At 40.6% G+C, this 22540-nt stretch overlaps 2 protein-coding genes across 9 annotated transcripts in view; one reads left to right on the top strand and one right to left on the bottom strand.

Annotated features, from left to right (window-relative positions):
• The window catches only part of LOC138647433 (coiled-coil domain-containing protein 3-like), a 28624-nt gene extending 26769 nt beyond the window's left edge, over positions 1 to 1855 (top strand). For both annotated transcript variants that reach the window (XM_069736432.1, XM_069736431.1), the window contains one exon: positions 1228 to 1855. In XM_069736432.1, the coding sequence (XP_069592533.1) occupies positions 1228 to 1512 (285 nt within the window). In that variant the 3' untranslated portion in view covers positions 1513 to 1855. The remainder of the gene's footprint in view (positions 1 to 1227) is intronic.
• CAMK1 (calcium/calmodulin dependent protein kinase I) overlaps positions 1 to 22540 on the bottom strand; it is a 129866-nt gene that overhangs the window by 4358 nt on the left and 102968 nt on the right. For 2 of the 7 annotated variants that reach the window (XM_069736429.1, XM_069736425.1), the window contains exon 12: positions 14505 to 20125. The exons of 1 other annotated variant lie outside the window; for it this stretch is intronic. In XM_069736429.1, the coding sequence (XP_069592530.1) occupies positions 20022 to 20125 (104 nt within the window). In that variant the 3' untranslated portion in view covers positions 14505 to 20021. Of the gene's footprint in view, positions 1 to 14504; positions 20126 to 22540 lie in introns of those variants that run through there. 4 more of the 7 variants (XR_011314972.1, XR_011314973.1, XR_011314971.1 and 1 more) reach the window with 4 other exon arrangements.

Here is a 22540-nt window from a genome sequence, read left to right as displayed (position 1 = left end):
TTTTAACCCATACTTTGCTGTTTTCAGCAGTTTCTTTATCGGAGGCAGGAGTACAAGTGTGAGTAACACCTATATACCCAGCTGATGACACATGATCGACCAGTCACAATAGGTGATCTCATTTGTTTTGTCCGTTCCAGAAGAGTTTTCAGCAGTCTCATTATCATCAGAGGCAGGATTACAATAAGAGATAACGTCTGATAAGACAGGATCCACCAATCACAATAGGTGATGTCCTTTGTCCTGTCCTTTCAGGAAGAGTTTTCAGCAGTATCATTATCATCAGAGGCAGGATTACAATAAGAGATAATGTCTAATAAGACAGGATCCACCAATCACAATAGGCGATGTCCTTTGTCCTGTCCTTTCAGGAATAGTTTTCAGCAGTCTCATTATCATCAGAGGCAGGATTACAATAAGAGATGACGTCTGATAATACAGGATCCACTAATCACAATAGGTGATGTCCTTTGTCCTGTTCTTTCAGGAAGAGTTTTCAGCAGTATCATTATCATCAGAGTAGAGTAGGTATTGGTGTGCACTCAAGGTCACTGTAGAAGCGAGGTGCTGGTAGAACGGACCGTTGTGGTCCCTGAAAATAAATAGCAAAAATTCACGGCACACTCTAATGGAATGATTTGCAACCATCTGTGGAATTTTATTTTAGACAAAAAAGTGTCAAGTTACAAAAATTGGTCCAAAACCCAGTAAAGTAGAGACACCCGACGTTTCGACCCTCCCGGGTCTTAATCATGGGGTTTACTTGGGTTCAAAAGGAATGGGAGCCAGGGTTAGGGAACGGCTGTATATAAGCTTCCATGCGGATAATGGTAGGCTATAAGTAAATGGTTTCCTTTGGAGGATATGAAATGTACCAGGTGATGATAATAAGTCAGAGGTAACCTTAACAGGCTTTGAATGGAGGCCCGGTAGAGTCCTGTGTAATAAAAAGTTTTGCTTTTTGTATGTGATCTATTTTCCGTATCTGGTAGGGTAAGGTATACGTGCTGCTTTGTACTTATAGTCAGAATAGTGCCAGTCATTGGTGGCCAATGGTCGTACCTGCGTCCTGGGGCTGTAGAACCGTCCGGGATATGCTGGCGTCCTGCTCCCATGGCCGGCAGGACAGAAAAAAATACGTTCAATACAAAAAATTAATTAAACAATTGGTCATTTTCAGATGATGTTAAACTGCATGTCTGATATCTTGTATCCTCTTTCTTGAAGCTGATGTGTGACTCGGTACAGAGGGCCTTACTAGAGGAAGAAGAACGGTCAAAAACTTTATCCCAAAAAGTCAGATTCCTGGAAAAAGCCAACGCACATCTTCGAGAGAAAGTGAAGAACCTAAAACGAGCCTTGCGCCAGGCAACCGAGGACATCAAGAAAGAAGTTCTGTCCAAGCAGCTTCTGGATAAGGACAAAAGTCTGGATATAGATCACCCCAAACAGAGCAAGAAGATCATATCGAGACCAACGAAGAAAGCAACTGGGAATCGGATGGACTCGTAATCCCGTCTATTCCTCTGGTTATGGAGGATGCTAAAAGGACACAACAGTTTGGACAAATCTGCTGCTCTTTGGTTCTTTTGACTCCAATGTGTTAAAGTCAGTATTATATACAATGAGTATACGTCATGTACCATGAAAGCGCCAATATTCTAGGTGCCGCCGTAGATCACCATGGACTTCTGATCGGACCGGGGTAACATTGACTTCAAATCCAATCGTCCGTTATCAGTCCACTTCTTGCTATTGTATATGCAATGTATATAAATGTATCAGCAAATATCCCGAAATCTCAATAAACAAATATATATCATAGTTAAATGAACAATAAACATGAATGTTAACAGTTTCGTCATATTTCCGTAATTTAATGCATTAAAGGCTAAACAAAAAAAAAGTCCAGATTCCACCCTGATGACTACTTGCATGAGTTCCAGGGATGTTTCAGGGTTTGATGAAACCATATAAAACACCGTCCCTTTAACTAGGAAGTCACCGAGGTCTTTAAGCTTCTACTGATGGACTGACATTTTCTCTTCTTTTGCTTCTTGGTAACTTACAAATTGTAGGAACAAAGGCTGAGAAAGTGGAAAAATACATGTCGGAATGTCCAGACTACAAAGCGTTCGTTTGTAGTCTGTCACCATGGAGACACATGGATGTGCCTAAAAGCTGCATACACAGGATTTTTAATGAAATTTCTTTAAAAAAAAAAATGAAGCAGATTTGCTAAGTTTAGATGTATTGGAACAAGAGAACCGTAAATCTTTTAGTGGCAGGTAATAATAAAAAATTGAACATGTGAAATGGAAAAAACTGGAAATGATAAAGCCTAAAATTACAGGTTAAAAGAAGGTGATGGTTTTTCATGGAAATTTTTCATGGCCTAAAAAATAAATTTTCTACTAACGTGAAGCGAGAGAACTGAGGAAATTGGCTCCGTTGTTACAGTGTATAATATTTTCATGTGGTCATACAACCTCAGTTATCATTATATTACTAAGAACCGGGCGTTTCATGCCGAGGAAACCGGATCTCACATTCTTTCCTCTCATAATGGATAATGCAGAACCGAGGTAGAAGTGAAAGGGTCGAGAAAATAGGTCAACGCTACCTCTATAATGGGACCACAGACCTTACTGAGAATGTTGTATCGCTTCATATAGATCAGAGCCAAATATATATATACTAGATGGCAGCCCGATTCTAAAGAATCGGGAGTCTAGAATCCATATATACTTTATTTATTCAAATGTAAGAATAATACAATTAATAAATAATAGTAAGAAAGAACAAAAATAATAGGCAGTATATGGAGAAAACACCAAACAAAAGTTCAAAATTGGTGTGAAAATATCACTGAACCACTTCACAACTAAATATATATTGTTTTGGTAAATGGTATTATCATTTTTTTGACGAAATTCGGCAGGAGCTTGAAGAGCAACGTCACTGGGCCCGCCTCCACGCAGTAGAAACTTGCTGTGAGGTAAAAATTCAAAAATCACACCAAAATGGCGGGCGGAGTGTGTCACAGTACGGCACGTTTCTGATTGGTCGCTCGCAGCAGGCGGCAACCAATCAGACACTGGACACTGTTGACGTCACTTATCTCCGGACATTAGCTCCGGACATTAGCTCCGGACATTAGCTCCGGACATTAGCTCCGGACATTAGCTCCGCACATTATCTCCGGACATTATCTCCGGACATTATCTCCGCACATTAGCTCCGCACATTATCTCCGGACATTATCTCCGGACATTAGCTCCGGACAAAGCCACGGAAGTTGGCACAAATTGCAGGAAGTAGTATTCTAGGCAATTATATATTAGATACACACAAATATATATACTTCCTGACCAGAATGATGTATGGTGACAGCAGTGGAGTTTCCATATTTCATTTCATTCTTGCCCCTACAGGAGCAGTATTATAGTAGTTATATTCTTGTACATAGGAGCAGTATTATATTAGTTATATTCTTGTACATAGGAGCAGTATTATATTAGTGATATTCTTGTACATAGGAGCAGTATTATAGTAGTTATATTCTTGTACATAGGAGCAGTATTATAGTAGTTGTATTCTTGTACATAGGGGCAGTATTATAGTAGTTGTATTCTAGTACATAGGGGCAGTATTATAGTAGTTGTATTCTTGTACGTAGGGGCAGTATTATAGTCGTTGTATTCTTGTACGTAGGGGCAGTATTATAGTAGTTGTATTCTTATACTTGAGGGCAGTATTATAGTAGTTGTATTCTTATACATGAGGGCAGTATTATAGTAGTTATATTCTTATACATGAGGGCAGTATTACAGTAGTTGTATTCTTGTACGTAGGGGCAGTATTATAGTAGTTGTATTCTTGTACATAGGGGCAGTATTATAGTAGTTGTATTCTTATACTTGAGGGCAGTATTATAGTAGTTGTATTCTTATACATGAGGGCAGTATTATAGTAGTTGTATTCTTATACTTGAGGGCAGTATTATAGTAGTTGTATTCTTGTACGTAGGGGCAGTATTATAGTAGTTGTATTCTTATACTTGAGGGCAGTATTATAGTAGTTGTATTCTTATACTTGAGGGCAGTATTATAGTAGTTGTATTCTTGTACGTAGGGGCAGTATTATAGTAGTTGTATTCTTGTACGTAGGGGCAGTATTATAGTAGTTGTATTCTTATACTTGAGGGCAGTATTATAGTAGTTGTATTCTTATACTTGAGGTCAGTATTATAGTAGTTGTATTCTTATACTTGAGGGCAGTATTATAGTAGTTGTATTCTTATACATGAGGGCAGTATTATAGTAGTTGTATTCTTGTACGTAGGGGCAGTATTATAGTAGTTGTATTCTTGTACGTAGGGGCAGTATTATAGTAGTTGTATTCTTATACTTGAGGGCAGTATTATAGTAGTTGTATTCTTATACTTGAGGGCAGTATTATAGTAGTTGTATTCTTATACTTGAGGTCAGTATTATAGTAGTTGTATTCTTATACTTGAGGGCAGTATTATAGTAGTTGTATTCTTATACATGAGGGCAGTATTATAGTAGTTGTATTCTTGTACGTAGGGGCAGTATTATAGTAGTTGTATTCTTGTACGTAGGGGCAGTATTATAGTAGTTGTATTCTTATACTTGAGGGCAGTATTATAGTAGTTGTATTCTTATACATGAGGGCAGTATTATAGTAGTTATATTCTTATACATGAGGGCAGTATTACAGTAGTTGTATTCTTGTACGTAGGGGCAGTATTATAGTAGTTGTATTCTTGTACATAGGGGCAGTATTATAGTAGTTGTATTCTTATACTTGAGGGCAGTATTATAGTAGTTGTATTCTTATACATGAGGGCAGTATTATAGTAGTTGTATTCTTATACATGAGGGCAGTATTATAGTAGTTATATTCTTATACATGAGGGCAGTATTACAGTAGTTGTATTCTTGTACGTAGGGGCAGTATTATAGTAGATGTATTCTTGTACATAGGGGCAGTATTATAGTAGTTGTATTCTTGTACATAGGGGCAGTATTATAGTAGTTGTATTCTTGTACATAGGGGCAGTATTATAGTAGTTGTATTCTTATACTTGAGGGCAGTATTATAGTAGTTGTATTCTTATACTTGAGGGCAGTATTATAGTAGTTGTATTCTTATACTTGAGGGCAGTATTATAGTAGTTGTATTTTTGTACATAGGGGCAGTATTATAGTAGTTGTATTCTTATACATGAGGGCAGTATTATAGTAGTTGTATTCTTGTACATAGGGGCAGTATTCTAGTAGTTGTATTCTTGTACATAGGGGCAGTATTCTAGTAGTTGTATTCTTGTACATAGGGGCAGTATTCTAGTAGTTGTATTCTTGTACATAGGAGCAGTATTATAGTAGTTGTATTCTTATACATGAGGGCAGTATTATAGTAGTTGTATTTTTATACATGAGGGCAGTATTATAGTAGTTGTATTCTTGTACATAGGGGCAGTATTATAGTAGTTGTATTCTTATACATAGGGGCAGTATTATAGTAGTTGTATTCTTGTACATAGGAGCAGTATTATAGTAGTTGTATTCTTGTACATAGGAGCAGTATTATAGTAGTTGTATTCTTATACATGAGGGCAGTATTATAGTAGTTGTATTCTTGTACATAGGAGCAGTATTATAGCAGTTGAATTATTGTACATGAGGGCAGTATTATAGTAGTTGTATTCTTGTACATGAGGGCAGTATTATAGTAGTTGCATTCTTGTACATGAGGGCAGTATTATAGTAGTTGTATTCTTGTACATGAGGGCAGTATTATAGTAGTTGTATTCTTATACATGAGGGCAGTATTATAGTAGTTGTATTCTTGAACATAGGAGCAGTATTATAGTATAATAATAATAATTAATAATAATTTTTATTTATATAGCGCCAACATATTCCGCAGCGCTTTACAAATTATAGAGGGGACTTGTACAGACAATAGACATTACAGCATAACAGAAATACAGTTCAAAACAGATACCAGGAGGAATGAGGGCCCTGCTGCTCGCAAGCTTACAAACTATGAGGAGAAGGGGAGACACGAGAGGTGGATGGTAACAATTGCATAGTATTATAGTAGTTACATTCTTATATATAGGGGCAGTATTATAGTAGTTGTATTCCTGTACATAGGGAGCAGTATTATAGTAGTTATATTCTTGTACATGGGAGCAGTATTATAGTAGTTATATTCTTGTACATAGGGGCAGTATTATAGTAGTTATATTCTTGTACATAGGGGCAGTATTATAGTAGTTATATTCTTGTACATAGGGGCAGTATTATAGTAGTTATTCTTGTACATAGTAGCAGTATTATAGTAGTTATATTCTTGTACATGGGAGCAGTATTATAGTAGTTATATTCTTGTACATGGGAGCAGTATTATAGTAGTTATATTCTTGTACATGGGAGCAGTATTATAGTAGTTATATTCTTGTACATAGGGGTAGTATTATAGTAGTTATATTCTTGTACATAGGGGCAGTATTATAGTAGTTATATTCTTGTACATAGGGGCAGTATTATAGTAGTTATATTCTTGTACATAGGGGCAGTATTATAGTAGTTATATTCTTGTACATAGGAGCAGTATTATAGTAGTTATATTCTTGTACATAGGGGCAGTATTATAGTAGTTATATTCTTGTACATAGGGGGCAGTATTATAGTAGTTATATTCTTGTACATAGGGGGCAGTATTATAGTCTGTGTACGATAAGCTGCTGTTATACTCACATGTTGCTTGATGTTGGTGAGGGCGCCACGGACACATAAATGACTTTTCAGCCATAGGAAAATCCCCAGTTGCTCAGAGGATTTGTTTTCGCACATCCCTCGCTGTCCACTTTTATTACATCAAAAGAGAAGTTCAATGCCACTTGTAGGAGGCCGTTACCACAACAGAGCAAACAAGAGCCGACTGCATTGGAGCCAAATGATAGCTCAAATAAAGAGAAAATATGTTTCCAGGACGGGCGGGTAACAATGCTTGGCAAGCCTCGATATCTGCCCTGGTCCTGACACACATGACTGCATTCAGCAGAATGGATAAAATGGAAATGACGACATGACATCGAGGGGGAGTTCTCAAGACTGGCACTAGATCAGAAGGATCAGCCTTCTTATACCAACCAGTTTTGCAGCTTCCCTTTTTCAGAGAACATTTGGAAAATTAAAATTATTAAATTAGAAAATGATTAATTTATTTATTTTATGGGAAAATCTCCTGTAGTGACTTTTACTAACTTCTCACTGACCAAGGCTCTGTCCAATATTGTAGCTAACAGTCACCACTAGGTGGAGCTCCCTACACATGGATTTATGTGGTTACTGTAGACACCTGTGTACAGTGAGCTCCCCCTAGTGGTGTCTGCTGGTATACAGAATTTTCTAGCCAGAAAAGTCGATTTTCATATAATTTAGCACACGTTTTTAAACCTTTTTACTGTTCAGTTCTAAGAAATGTAAAAAAAAAACAGGTTAATTATGGTCAAGTAGTAACAATGCTTGTAAATCTATATGTCATTCTGTTAGAAATTGTGAGAAAAGCTGCAAAATCCCTGGAATTTAGGGCAAATATGAACCATATGCTGATCTCTCCATCTTCGAAGATGTTTTTTCTTAGCATTTGGGGTCTTGATTTATTTAAGGTTTTGGAGCAAATATTCAGCCCCCTGCTCGATGCCTCATGCATAACACAATATTAAGAGCCATATTATCTTTTTTTCTTCCAATAAATGGTTAAAAAACTTGAAAACTATGATTATTTATATTTTTTGAATATTCATAAATAGACTTAGGTTTTTTAATCTCTGGAATATTGTTTAATTTCTTATACTTTTTGGAAAAAATCCCTCTATAAAAGGTGATATTTTTTTTTGCACACTATATAGCGGTGTTATTTATTTGGCCACTGCTATTTTAAAGTGATAGCGCAAAGGTGTAGTGGTGTTTATACACTAGTTGTGATGTTTTGGGGAGGGGGGGATGTTGACGGTTGTAGATTTTGTATTAGAGCCTAGGCGTCCTGAAGTGGCAGACTAGGGGTTAAAGTCCTCCTGGGCGGCCTGAGCAGGTGGTGACCACACAGTGAAAATAAACAGCGATAACAGAGCAGGGACCTGCGCCATTCATCCAGACGTCATCTTTTATGTACAACATAACAATCAGCAGCAAAGAGCAAAATGCAAAATAAGGTTTTATGTAGAGCGGAATAATAAGAGAGATGTCATTTGTAGGTTTGGTGAAGACCCTACAGCAAGTAAGACCCCAGAGACACAGAACGAAGCCCCCACTGCACTATAAATGGGGTTGTCTTTTCACACACCGTGATGTCACAGTACAGGATAATACACACAGTGATGTCACAGTACAGGATAATACACACAGTGATGTCACAGTACAGAGATAATACGCACAGTGATGTCACGGTACAGGGATAATACACACAGTGATGTCACAGTACAGAGATAATACACACAGTGATGTCACAGTACAGGGATAATACACACAGTGATGTCACAGTGCAGGGATAATACACACAGTGATGTCACAGTACAGGATAATACACACAGTGATGTCACAGTGCAGGGATAATACACACAGTGATGTCACGGTACAGGGATAATACACACAGTGATGTCACAGTACAGGATAATACACACAGTGATGTCACGGTACAGAGATAATACACACAGTGATGTCGCAGTGCAGAGATAATACACACAGTGATGTCGCAGTGCAGGGATAATACACACAGTGATGTCACAGTGCAGGGATAATACACACAGTGATGTCGCAGTACAGGGAAATACACAAAGTGATGTCGCAGTACAGGGATAATACACACAGTAATGTCGCAGTACAGGGATAATACACAGTGATGTCACAGTACAGGGATAATACGCACAGTGATGTCGCAGTACAGGGATAATACACACAGTGATGTCGCAGTACAGGGATAATACACACAGTGATGTCGCAGTACAGGGATAATACACACAGTGATGTCGCAGTACAGGGATAATACACACAGTGATGTCGCAGTACAGGGATAATACACACAGTGATGTCGCAGTACAGGGATAATACACACAGTGATGTCGCAGTACAGGGATAATACACACAGTGATGTCGCAGTACAGGGATAATACACACAGTGATGTCACAGTACAGGGATAATACACACAGTAATGTCGCAGTACAGGGATAATACACAGTGATGTCACAGTACAGGGATAATACACACAGTGATGTCACAGTAGAGGGATAATGCACACAGTGATGTCACAGTACAGGGATAATACACACAGTAATGTCGCAGTACAGGGATAATACACAGTGATGTCACAGTACAGGGATAATACACACAGTGATGTCACAGTAGAGGGATAATGCACACAGTGATGTCACAGTACAGGGATAATACACACAGTGATGTCACAGTAGAGGGATAATACACACAGTAATGTCGCAGTACAGGGATAATACACACAGTGATGTCACAGTACAGGGTAATACACACAGTAATGTCGCAGTACAGGGATAATACACACAGTGATGTCGCAGTACAGGGATAATACACACAGTAATGTCGCAGTACAGGGATAATACACAGTGATGTCACAGTACAGGGATAATACACACAGTGATGTCACAGTAGAGGGATAATGCACACAGTGATGTCACAGTACAGGGATAATACACACAGTGATGTCACAGTAGAGGGATAATACACACAGTAATGTCGCAGTACAGGGATAATACACACAGTGATGTCACAGTACAGGGTAATACACACAGTGATGTCGCAGTACAGGGATAATACACACAGTAATGTCGCAGTACAGGGATAATACACAGTGATGTCACAGTACAGGGATAATGCACACAGTGATGTCACAGTAGAGGGATAATACACACAGTAATGTCGCAGTACAGGGATAATACACACAGTGATGTCACAGTACAGGGATAATACACACAGTGATGTCACAGTACAGGGATAATACACACAGTGATGTCACAGTACAGGGATAATACACACAGTGATGTCACAGTACAGGGATAATACACACAGTGATGTCACAGTACAGGGATAATACACACAGTGATGTCACAGTACAGAGATAATACACACAGTGATGTCACAGTACAGGGATAACACAATAACACACAGTGATGTCACAGTACAGGTGGGCACACCATTGTACAGGGAGAAGTGAAGCAGACCCCTCCACCCCCAATAGCTCTGATTTCAGCTCTCTGGACCTTTACCTGTGACATGCCAGGAGATTAGGGTCAACTTCAGTGGGAGAAAAAAAAAGTTCTGCATGTTGGGTTTTAGGTTCACACTGATGTCATCCCTGTCAGCGCGGTGCACCGTCCTATGTATCAGCTCCAGATGTGCGCTGTCCGTAATGCACCCAGCAGGCGAGGGTGGACAGACTTCCTGACACCGTATTTAAGGGGTTAACCACCATCCACTAATGGGTACAACATGTGGAGGAGGAAACCCCGGCATTGTTATGTTATTAGATGCCTGAAACTTGTGGTGTGTTTAGAGAAGAACCAGGGATTTCTGGAGAAATGGAGTCAGTGGAACAAGCTTTTTTTTTTTTTTTTTGGGGGGGGGAAATCGATTCATCATCATTTGCATTTTTTTTCTAATTCTTCAAAGAGGCGCTCGAGGTCCATGATTTTTTTTTTTTTTTTTTTGCCCCAAATCAAAGTCGCTCTTCATTTTTAAAAGAATTTTTTTTAACAATTTAGAGCCAAAAATTCACATTCACAAAATCTGCACAAAAACAAAAATCAGACGTAAAAACCCCTCCAGGAGACTAGAAACGTGTTCATTTTTTATGCAGATGTTTTCCAAAGACTTGGAACAGATGAATCGGCCACCAACATCTAGAAACAACAAACTCCGACCAGAATGGTGAATATATATATATATATATATATATATATATATATATATATATATATATATATATATAATAAAAAACACCAAAAACTTTACGAAAGTAGAATAAACTATTGTTAAAGGGGAACTCCATCCAAATGCAGGACCTTTTAGGACTGCTAGAAATTGGGGTTCTGCCCAGTTTTGCTCCACTTTATGGACATACTGGAGTCTGTGGTCCTGAATGGAGGGACAGGATGCCCCAATGGCCGCAGTCACCTGTACCAGGACCCCCGGCTTTGGGGTCATCTTTTATAGCAGGTTTATTACAGTACTGGGGTTGGCGGCTCCAGGATATTTCCTAACTGGATCCTTTGGATTATTCTTTTCCGCATGAAGCACATGTATGACCTCACTCCTGGGGAATGGGGGACGCCAATAATCCCAGTGCAAACAAGATTGGAAAATTCTGTGTTCTGTAACCTATTCAACATTATAAGAAACAGCTGATGGATCGGTGTAAAGCGAGGAAACGATATAAGGTCTGATTGTTATTGTGGATGGAAATCTTCACCACATGTTCCCCATAATGAGGCCTTTACTCAACGGAAAAACCCTACAGGACATTAATACATATGGTGGAGGGTTCAGAAAGGTAAGTAAGGACAATAGACTATGTTATACCAACTGCAGAGCTGCAGTCACTATTCTGCTGGTGCAGTCACGGTGTACATACATTACATTACTGATCCTGAGTTACATCCTGTATTATACCCCAGAGCTGCACTCACTATTCTGCTGGTGCAGTCACTGTGTACATACATTACATTACTGATCCTGTATGTACACAGTGACTGCACCAGCACAATAGTGAGTGCAGCTCTGGAGTATAATACAGGATGTAACTCAGGATCAGTAATGTAATGTATGTACACAGTGACTGCACCAGCAGAATAGTGAGTGCAGCTCTGGAGTATAATACAGGAGGTAACTCAGGATCAGTAATGTAATGTATGTACACACACAGTGACTGCACCAGCAGAATAGTGAGTGCAGCTCTGGAGTATAATACAGGATGTAACTCAGGATCAGTAATGTAATGTATGTACACAGTGACTGCACCAGCAGAATAGTGAGTGCAGCTCTGGAGTATAATACAGGATGTAACTCAGGATCAGTAATGTAATGTATGTACACAGTGACTGCGCCAGCAGAATAGTGAGTGCAGCTCTGGGGTATAATACAGGATGTAACTCAGGATCAGTAATGTAATGTATGTACACAGTGACTGCACCAGCAGAATAGTGAGTGCAGCTCTGGAGTATAACACAGGATGTAACTCAGGATCAGTAATGTAATGTAAGTACACAGTGACTGCACCAGCAGAATAGTGAGTGCAGCTCTGGAGTATAATACAGGAGGTAACTCAGGATCAGTAATGTAATGTATGTACACAGTGACTGCACCAGCAGAATAGTGAGTGCAGCTCTGGGGTATAATACAGGATGTAACTCAGGATCAGTAATGTAATGTATGTACACAGTGACTGCACCAGCAGAATAGTGAGTGCAGCTCTGGAGTATAATACAGGATGTAACTCAGGATCAGTAATGTAATGTAAGTACACAGTGACTGCACCAGCAGAATAGTGAGTGCAGCTCTGGAGTATAATACAGGAGGTAACTCAGGATCAGTAATGTAATGTGTGTACACAGTGACTGCACCAGCAGAATAGTGAGTGCAGCTCTGGAGTATAATACAGGATGTAACTCAGGATCAGTAATGTAATGTATGTACACAGTGACTGCACCAGCAGAATAGTGAGTGCAGCTCTGGAGTATAATACAGGATGTAACTCAGGATCAGTAATGTAATGTATGTACACAGTGACTGCGCCAGCAGAATAGTGAGTGCAGCTCTGGGGTATAATACAGGATGTAACTCAGGATCAGTAATGTAATGTATGTACACAGTGACTGCACCAGCAGAATAGTGAGTGCAGCTCTGGAGTATAACACAGGATGTAACTCAGGATCAGTAATGTAATGTAAGTACACAGTGACTGCACCAGCAGAATAGTGAGTGCAGCTCTGGAGTATAATACAGGAGGTAACTCAGGATCAGTAATGTAATGTATGTACACAGTGACTGCACCAGCAGAATAGTGAGTGCAGCTCTGGGGTATAATACAGGATGTAACTCAGGATCAGTAATGTAATGTATGTACACAGTGACTGCACCAGCAGAATAGTGAGTGCAGCTCTGGAGTATAATACAGGATGTAACTCAGGATCAGTAATGTAATGTAAGTACACAGTGACTGCACCAGCAGAATAGTGAGTGCAGCTCTGGAGTATAATACAGGAGGTAACTCAGGATCAGTAATGTAATGTGTGTACACAGTGACTGCACCAGCAGAATAGTGAGTGCAGCTCTGGAGTATAATACAGGATGTAACTCAGGATCAGTAATGTAATGTATGTACACAGTGACTGCGCCAGCAGAATAGTGAGTGCAGCTCTGGGGTATAATACAGGATGTAACTCAGGATCAGTAATGTAATGTATGTACACAGTGACTGCACCAGCAGAATAGTGAGTGCAGCTCTGGAGTATAACACAGGATGTAACTCAGGATCAGTAATGTAAGTACACAGTGACTGCACCAGCAGAATAGTGAGTGCAGCTCTGGAGTATAATACAGGAGGTAACTCAGGATCAGTAATGTAATGTATGTACACAGTGACTGCACCAGCAGAATAGTGAGTGCAGCTCTGGGGTATAATACAGGATGTAACTCAGGATCAGTAATGTAATGTATGTACACAGTGACTGCACCAGCAGAATAGTGAGTGCAGCTCTGGAGTATAATACAGGATGTAACTCAGGATCAGTAATGTAATGTAAGTACACAGTGACTGCACCAGCAGAATAGTGAGTGCAGCTCTGGAGTATAATACAGGAGGTAACTCAGGATCAGTAATGTAATGTGTGTACACAGTGACTGCACCAGCAGAATAGTGAGTGCAGCTCTGGAGTATAATACAGGATGTAACTCAGGATCAGTAATGTAATGTATGTACACAGTGACTGCACCAGCAGAATAGTGAGTGCAGCTCTGGAGTATAATACAGGATGTAACTCAGGATCAGTAATGTAATGTGTGTACACAGTGACTGCACCAGCAGAATAGTGAGTGCAGCTCTGGAGTATAATACAGGATGTAACTCAGGATCAGTAATGTAATGTGTGTACACAGTGACTGCACCAGCAGAATAGTGAGTGCAGCTCTGGAGTATAATACAGGATGTAACTCAGGATCAGTAATGTAATGTATGTACACAGTGACTGCACCAGCAGAATAGTGAGTGCAGCTCTGGAGTATAATACAGGGTGTAATTTAGGGTTTCATCCAGCACCAAGAGACTTGATCTCCGGTCATCTTCAGATGGTGTCGTGTTGTCCAGTCCTCGGCTGGGATGTTATCATATAAGACTGAAGCCCAGAACACACATCCCCACAAATAAAGAGGCAAAGACCAGTGAGTCCAGAAAACCGTCATTTATACATATATGTACATATACAAAGAACGCAAAATCTAAAACCGAAGTATCAGCAATGAAAACTCCATTTTAACTCTTTGCTGCCAGCAGTGGCCTACAACACAACGCACTGCGGGATTTAGTTTTGCAGCAACAGGGTTAGTACAAAACGAGCCATAAAATATACATTTGTTAACATTTTTTTTTATATATATATATATATATATTTTGCTTTTATTGAAAAAAAAATCCTCATTACACATGCTTTTACATGAAACCGGGTGAAAACAGGCAAAACGGTTTATAGTATTAGCTTTTCGGGTTAGAATTGGCCGATACGTCAGTCCGATCAGATTTCATGTGACCGGGGGTCTTACCTTCACTTTCACTGTATCACCATATATATTTTTAGTTGTAACGGGCGTTGTGCAAGTTTAGACAAAGCTTTTAGAAACAGCGCCCCCACCTGCCCACAGGTTGTACGTGGTATTGCAGCTCAGCCCCACTGTAATGATCCGTGTACAAGTTTGGTGCCATTTCTCAAAGGAAGTAGCCATCGTTTTGTTTTTTTTTTATCCTGGACAACCCCCACCCCCATTAAATAAAAGCATTATATATATACCTTTTTTATACAAGGTAAAATGATTTAATACTTGGAAAATGTAAAAAAAATAAAATATTAAATGGAAACTTCAACTTGTCACATAACATTATCCTTACGACCGCCCTGTTGCAAGCTAATGACAAGAAGGCTTGAAGATTGCAGAATAGAAATTATATATTTGGCCCCTGGAATATTTTAAATTGATATTTTTGTTTTACATTTTTATTTTATTTTTCAATATCACGATCTTTCAATTAAAAAATAAACACAAAAAATTAGAAACTATTCACAATGGCTAAAAGTATTTTTTTTTTCTTAATATATACATAGACTTTGTAGTTAATGTACATGTATTGTTTCCTGAAACAAAGAACAAACTCCGCCCCTATCTTATGTATTGAATCAACCAATGAGCTTGTGCAAAGTTCATTGGGAAGGGAGAGGAGAAGGTGACATCGCCCATTGTGATTGGTGGATCCTGTGTTATCAGCAGTGTTGCCTCTCATTGTAATCCTGCCTCTGATAACGAGTCTGGTGAAAACTCTTACTGAAAGGACTATACAAATGAGTATAAAATAGCCCATTTTGCCCCTGAATATGGCAAGTTTAATATATATATATATATATATATATATATATATATATTTTTTTTTTTTTTAATAAAGATCGTGATAGGAAATTTAAAAAAAAAATGGCAATAATTATAAAAAAGTACATGCAACTCAAATCTGAATAAAATAGGTAATTTTCTGAAGAGGAATTCGTGATTTTCATGCGATTATTTCTAATTTCCTATTTGTTCGGCAGACAAATAAAAGGGTCTAGAGAAGGGAATAAGTTATGAGAACCTAGGAATGAACACTATAATACAACAGACAACTGGGGGACAACCAAGGACCCCTTAACCCGCTATTTGGCTCCATAAAACCCCCAAAATACAGACATAGAAACTGGCTGCAGATGACCCTAAAACTTGGAGATAGTTTCCGGTGGTCCCAAGCCCAAAAATAGGACTTCAGCCAAGTGCAAGAAAAAAAGTGACTAACCTTTGCCAACTGTCCGAGTCAGAAGACTACAGTGAGGGTCCGGAATCGGTGGTCTGACGTTCTCTAAAAATGGCCTCAAACTCCCTTTAATAACATTGGTCAAGAAGTAGAGGTGAAAGTTACAGCTTCACCCGCAGCTTTCAATGGAGGTCCCCCATGGGTCTCCCCCGCTGCCAGGTAGAAGAATAAAAACACAAAATAGTAATTTATAGGACAATTCTATTTACAACACACACAAGGGGTTCATTACTATTTAGTATTGGTCTAGCGGTCAGTGGCCTCCCACTTGTCTCTGTTGCCTCCCACTTGTCTCTGTGGCCTCCCACTTGCTCTTTTGCCTCCCACTTGTCTCTGTGGCCTCCCACTTGTCTCTGTTGCCTCCCACTTGTCTCTGTGGCCTCCCACTTGTCTGTTGCCTCCCACTTGTCTCTGTGGCATCCCACTTGTCTCTGTGGCATCCCACTTGTCTCTGTGGCATCCCACTTGTCTCTGTTGCCTCCCACTTGTCTCTGTTGCCTCCCACTTGTCTCTGTTGCCTCCCACTTGTCTCTGTTGCCTCCCACTTCATGTCACGGTCTTGATTAGATGAAGAACTTTCCTCACCGATATTTTGGGTCAGCACACCGCTCCCCTGAAATCCTCTGTTCCGCCGGGGACCGTGACCCTTCTAGTTGTCCTTTGTTGCATCATGATGCCACCTTCTCACATCTTATTTGCCTCATGAATTAAATCCGAGAGACAGACGTGTCACTACCCCCCTCACAAGGTCAGGACTATCCTCTCCTTAAATACTCTGTGCTGCCGGGGACCAAACTCCATCTGCACCCAGTTGACATCATTCACGCTTGAATCCCTCTATTCACACTAACAGTCACAAGACGGCAGCGCATTACAGACTCCTCCCCAGCTGACATCCTCCATTATTCCATTGTCAGCTGGGTACCTGGCCTTTGGCCTCCCTGGTCTGTAATCCCGTCACGTCATGACCATTCTCTCCACTCCTCACCATCAAAAAAAGAGTGAAAAGGTCCCTTTCCCCTACAAAAATCAGCACACTCCACTTCTGCTGTTGTCATTCTTCCCGTGATCCTATCGGGAACTGGGAACCTAGTCTGTGGCCTCCCACTTGCCTGTATTCCCATCCTCATGTCATGACTGTTCTCTCCACTCCTCACCATCTAATGAGTGAAAAGGTCACTTTCCCCTGCAAGAATCAGCACACTCCTCTTCTGCTGGTGTCATTCTTCCCGTGATCCTATCGGGAACCTAGCCTGTGGCCTCCCACTTGCCTGTATTCCCATCCTCATTGCCATGACTGTTCTCCCAACTCCTCAGTATTATCGAGAGTAAAAAAAAAAGTCACTTTCCCCTACAAAATCAGCACACTCCTCATCTGCTGGTATCATCCTTTCCATGATCCAAATGACTATTGGGATTGACGAGTCTGTGGCCTTCCGCTCGTCTTCACCCGCCTTCCCACATGATGAGCTTGCTCCAGTCACATCACATCATAAAAAGAGGTCACTTTTTCCTACATAATCAACACACTCCTGTAACGCTGCGGTTATCAATGCTATGACCAGATTTGACTGAATAGTCATTCTACCCCAGCAGAGGATACGGGGCAAAACAGAGGCTGAGTGACGGGATTAATGCTCACTTCTTGGCCACTAGTGTTGGGTACGGCACGTAATTTACATTTCTTCTGATGATTATTCTTTGCAGCCAGAAGTGCCATGTGATAATAAAAATAATAATTACAAAATATATTACCATAAAAAAATCCCTGCTGGCAGTAAAAAACAAAAATCTAGAAACAACTTGCAATAATGAAACATACTTGAAAAATTAATCTACGCCCTGAACAGGTTGAAACAACGTATGTGAATTCCACTGGCGAGTTACCAACGCCTCGACGCGCTCCGTACGGTGGAGACATGCTGCGCACCCATGTGCACGAAAACTGCAGGAAACAGGCTGCCAGAGCCACAGACCAAAAGTACAGATGGAGATCTGTAACACCGCATGCACATTTGGTGCCGTTTATCTTCAGGGAACTCTATCAAAGCCAACCGTATGTGATGAACCAGTGGATTGTTGGTAGATTTGGCTCCAATTAATTGTTTTTATACTCTGTATTTTCTGATACAGAGATCCAAATCCACAGCATAAACAGTCACATAATTAGAATCTATTTACCTGCACCCACCACTAGGGGGAGCTCACCGCAGACAGTTTTATTATGGATTCCAATGTACAAACAGTATTCAGTGAGCTCCTCAGCTCCCTCTAGTGGCGGAAGAATTATTTCATTTAATAGGTCTCCGCAGGGGATTTGGAGCATTGCATCAGGAGAAACAAAGCTGTGACAGCTACAAGGATAAACTGAGAAATCATAGAGGGGATTTGAAGGTAGATGATCAAGTTAAAGAGGTTTGGCGCACTGTGTCTAGTCCAGGACAACTCACTGTGGGTAATAGCCTTGAAGATATATATATTTATTTATTTATTTTTATACATAAGAGAGCTCCGATTCAGGTCCTTTAAAAACTGGTCCTTAAAGGGGATGTCCAGATGTGGCCCTAAACATACAAGCTGCCACCACTGGGAAATGCTTGCCTTTTTTCTATGGCCATTTTTTATCCCCATTATTGGTCTGCTGTAATCAATGACTTCAATGTAGTCTAAAATCTACCTCTTCGCCTCCATGCTTTACACTGCAGCTCCGCCTAAACAGACTGGTTGCCATCGAGGAGCACGAGCCCTCCACAAGCCCGGGATCGAATATCCCTATTACCGCACGGATAAAATGATTATAACCTACAGAAAGTACGCCATAAAATGGTGGCGCACATACGCGGCCCTGGAGCTCCACCTACAGTACCGGCCAATCTGGTTGACATATGTTAGCACCAGACTGTAACTAGGGGCCCCGGCAGACTAGCCATTACTGGCCCCGGGAGGGGTGATACTGGCCCCAGGGGCTTAAGGGGTCTTATTACATTGGCCTGTAGTAAAATACATTCACAAATCCACCATAGCATCCAGTAATATCATCGCCCCCGTGTTGAGTTTCAACACTACAGATGTGTCCTCAGAATAAAAAAAGCAAACAAACAAAAAAAACATTTTGCAAATTTTCCACCACTTAAAAACAAAAACAACAAAAATGAGCAAAAACTGCGAAAACGTTTCCCCAGGAGACCTCATGAGACGTATCGGGCGCTCAGTATTTGTGTTATTCGCAATGCGATGTTATGAGACAATAAAGCCGAGAATCGGCTCCAGACCTGGAAGAACACGGAGAACCTTCACCATCATCCATCCCTCTTGTCCACCATGACTGGACATGATCTACTTTAAAGGGCTACCCTTTCATCTCAGGGTCCCACCGCCATGGAGACTCGGTGGTGTCCCACCCCACGATATTTCATGACCTCAAGCTCTTCCTATATTAGCGACAAAGAGTTTTCACTGGAACTGGAAGCCAAGTAACACAGCAGCAAAAAGAGTCTTCACCTCGAGACATTAAAATGTACACATTCCCTTCCCCTACGTACAATGTGCAGGCAACATTTTACATCATTTTTTTTTTTTTAAACGAGAAGGACGTCCTCGGACAATCTGTAAACGTTTCGGTCGTTCCATCAGGCCCATGCTTCTCCCGTCGTACATAGGTATAAGCATACGTACAAGGCCTGCCCTTCCCCCCTTCATTCTGCATCTCTCTCCACCCAAGTCCCTCCCCCCGTTTGATAGGTAAGGTCTATCCTGGCTTGAAGATCCGCCCTTTACAGTCGGCCCACCAGAGTAATGCTTAGCACGGCCTCCTCCTTTGTTTCCAGTGACATCACATCCCAGGGTGACGACATTAAACCCGATTTGATTGGGGGCAGTGGTGGGTGCTGTAGGCCAAGGAGTTGTTCTCTGGGGTCTTCTGGGAACAGCGGTCCTGACAGCTGTCGGAAAGGGAGCCTGGAATGGAGCAGAATAATAAGACACTTATCAAAACAGATCATAGTCTAAAAGGTCTTCTTAATCTTCACCCATGTGGCCCCACAATACTAAGTTTTCTATCTTTACCCAAGTGGCCCCACAATACTAAGTTCCCCATCTTCACCCATGAGACCTCACAATACTAAGTTCCCCATCTTCACCCATGTGACCTCACAATACTAAGTTCCCCATCTTCAACCATGTGACCTCACAATAGATCACAATACTAAGTTCCCCATCTTCAACCATGTGACCTCACAATAGATCACAATACTAAGTTCCCCATCTTCAACCATGTGACCTCACAATACTAAGTTCTCCATCTTCACCCATGTGACCTCACAATACTAAGTTCCCCATCTTCAACCATGTGACCTCTCAATACTAAGTTCCCCATCTTCAACCATGTGACCTCTCAATACTAAGTTCTGCATCTTCACCCATGTGACCTCACAATACTAAGTTCCCCATCTTCAACCATGTGACCTCTCAATACCAAGTTCCCCATCTTCAACCATGTGACCTCTCAATACCAAGTTCCCCATCTTCAACCATGTGACCTCACAATACTAAGTTCTCCATCTTCACCCATGTGACCTCACAATACTAAGTTCTCCATCTTCACCCATGTGACCTCACAATACTAAGTTCCCCATCTTCAACCATGTGACCTCTCAATACTAAGTTTTCCATCTTCACTCATGTGATATCAATACCAAGTTCTCCATCTTCACCCATGTGACCTCACAATACTAAGTTCCCCATCTTCAACCATGTGACCTCACAATACTAAGTTCCCCATTTTCAACCATGTGACCTCACAATAGATCACAATACTAAGTTCCCCATCTTCAACCATGTGACCTCACAATAGATCACAATACTAAGTTCCCCATCTTCAACCATGTGACCTCACAATAGATCACAATACTAAGTTCCCCATCTTCAACCATGTGACCTCTCAATAGATCACAATACTAAGTTCCCCATCTTCAACCATGTGACCTCTCAATAGATCACAATACTAAGTTGCCCATCTTCAACCATGTGACCTCACAATACTAAGTTCTGCATCTTCACCCATGTGACCTCACAATACTAAGTTCTCCATCTTCACCCATGTGACCTCACAATACTAAGTTCTCCATCTTCACCCATGTGACCTCACAATACTAAGTTCCCCATCTTCAACCATGTGACCTCGCAATACTAAGTTCCCCATCTTCAACCATGTGACCTCTCAATACTAAGTTCTCCATCTTCACCCATGTGACCTCACAATACTAAGTTCTGCATCTTCACCCATGTGACCTCACAATACTAAGTTCCCCATCTTCAACCATGTGACCTCTGAATACTAAGTTCCCCATCTTCAACCATGTGACCTCTCAATACCAAGTTCCCCATCTTCAACCATGTGACCTCTCAATACCAAGTTCCCCATCTTCAACCATGTGACCTCACAATACTAAGTTCTCCATCTTCACCCATGTGACCTCACAATACTAAGTTTCCCATCTTCAACCATGTGACCTCTCAATACTAAGTTTTCCATCTTCACTCATGTGATATCAATACCAAGTTCTCCATCTTCACCCATGTGACCTCACAATACTAAGTTCTCCATCTTCACCCATGTGACCTCACAATACTAAGTTTCCCATCTTCAACCATGTGACCTCTCAATACCAAGTTCCCCATCTTCAACCATGTGACCTCTCAATACCAAGTTCCCCATCTTCAACCATGTGACCTCACAATACTAAGATCTCCATCTTCACCCATGTGACCTCACAATACTAAGTTCTCCATCTTCACCCATGTGACCTCACAATACTAAGTTCCCCATCTTCAACCATGTGACCTCTCAATACTAAGTTTTCCATCTTCACTCATGTGATCTCAATACCAAGTTCTCCATCTTCACCCATGTGGCCCCACAATACTAAAGTTCATGTTTCCAAGTATAAGTTAATAGGGATGTCCAAGATTACAAAACACAGCCGCTTTCTTGGTTGCCTATAATAATTTCTGTTCAGGCAAATTTATTTTATAAAAGGAGTTGGAGCTGCAAAACCACACGCAATGCATAGGAGGTGAGATGCCATTTTTTGGAAGATAGCAGCTATGCTTTTGCAAGCCTACACAATAAAAATAGGGCTATATCTAGGCCAGAGTTGCCAACCTCTTTTTTTTTTTCTAGACCACTATTCAAAAATGGCCTCATATTTTTTTACAAACTCCACCCTTTTTGGAGACCACATCCCACTAGTTCCTTTGAAAAGTACTATATTTGATCCCAAGATCTCTGCATGCTGCCAATGAATGGAAAGATGCCCACTGATCCCTTTATTGATTCGCTATGACGGCGCATCCCTCCTATAGCCTTATAAT

This window comes from Ranitomeya imitator, chromosome 8, assembly GCF_032444005.1.
Source record: "Ranitomeya imitator isolate aRanImi1 chromosome 8, aRanImi1.pri, whole genome shotgun sequence".
Classification (NCBI taxonomy): Eukaryota; Metazoa; Chordata; class Amphibia; order Anura; family Dendrobatidae; genus Ranitomeya; species Ranitomeya imitator.
The sequence above is the reverse complement of the archived record's forward strand: the minus strand, read 5'-3'. Positions and strand labels throughout refer to the sequence as shown.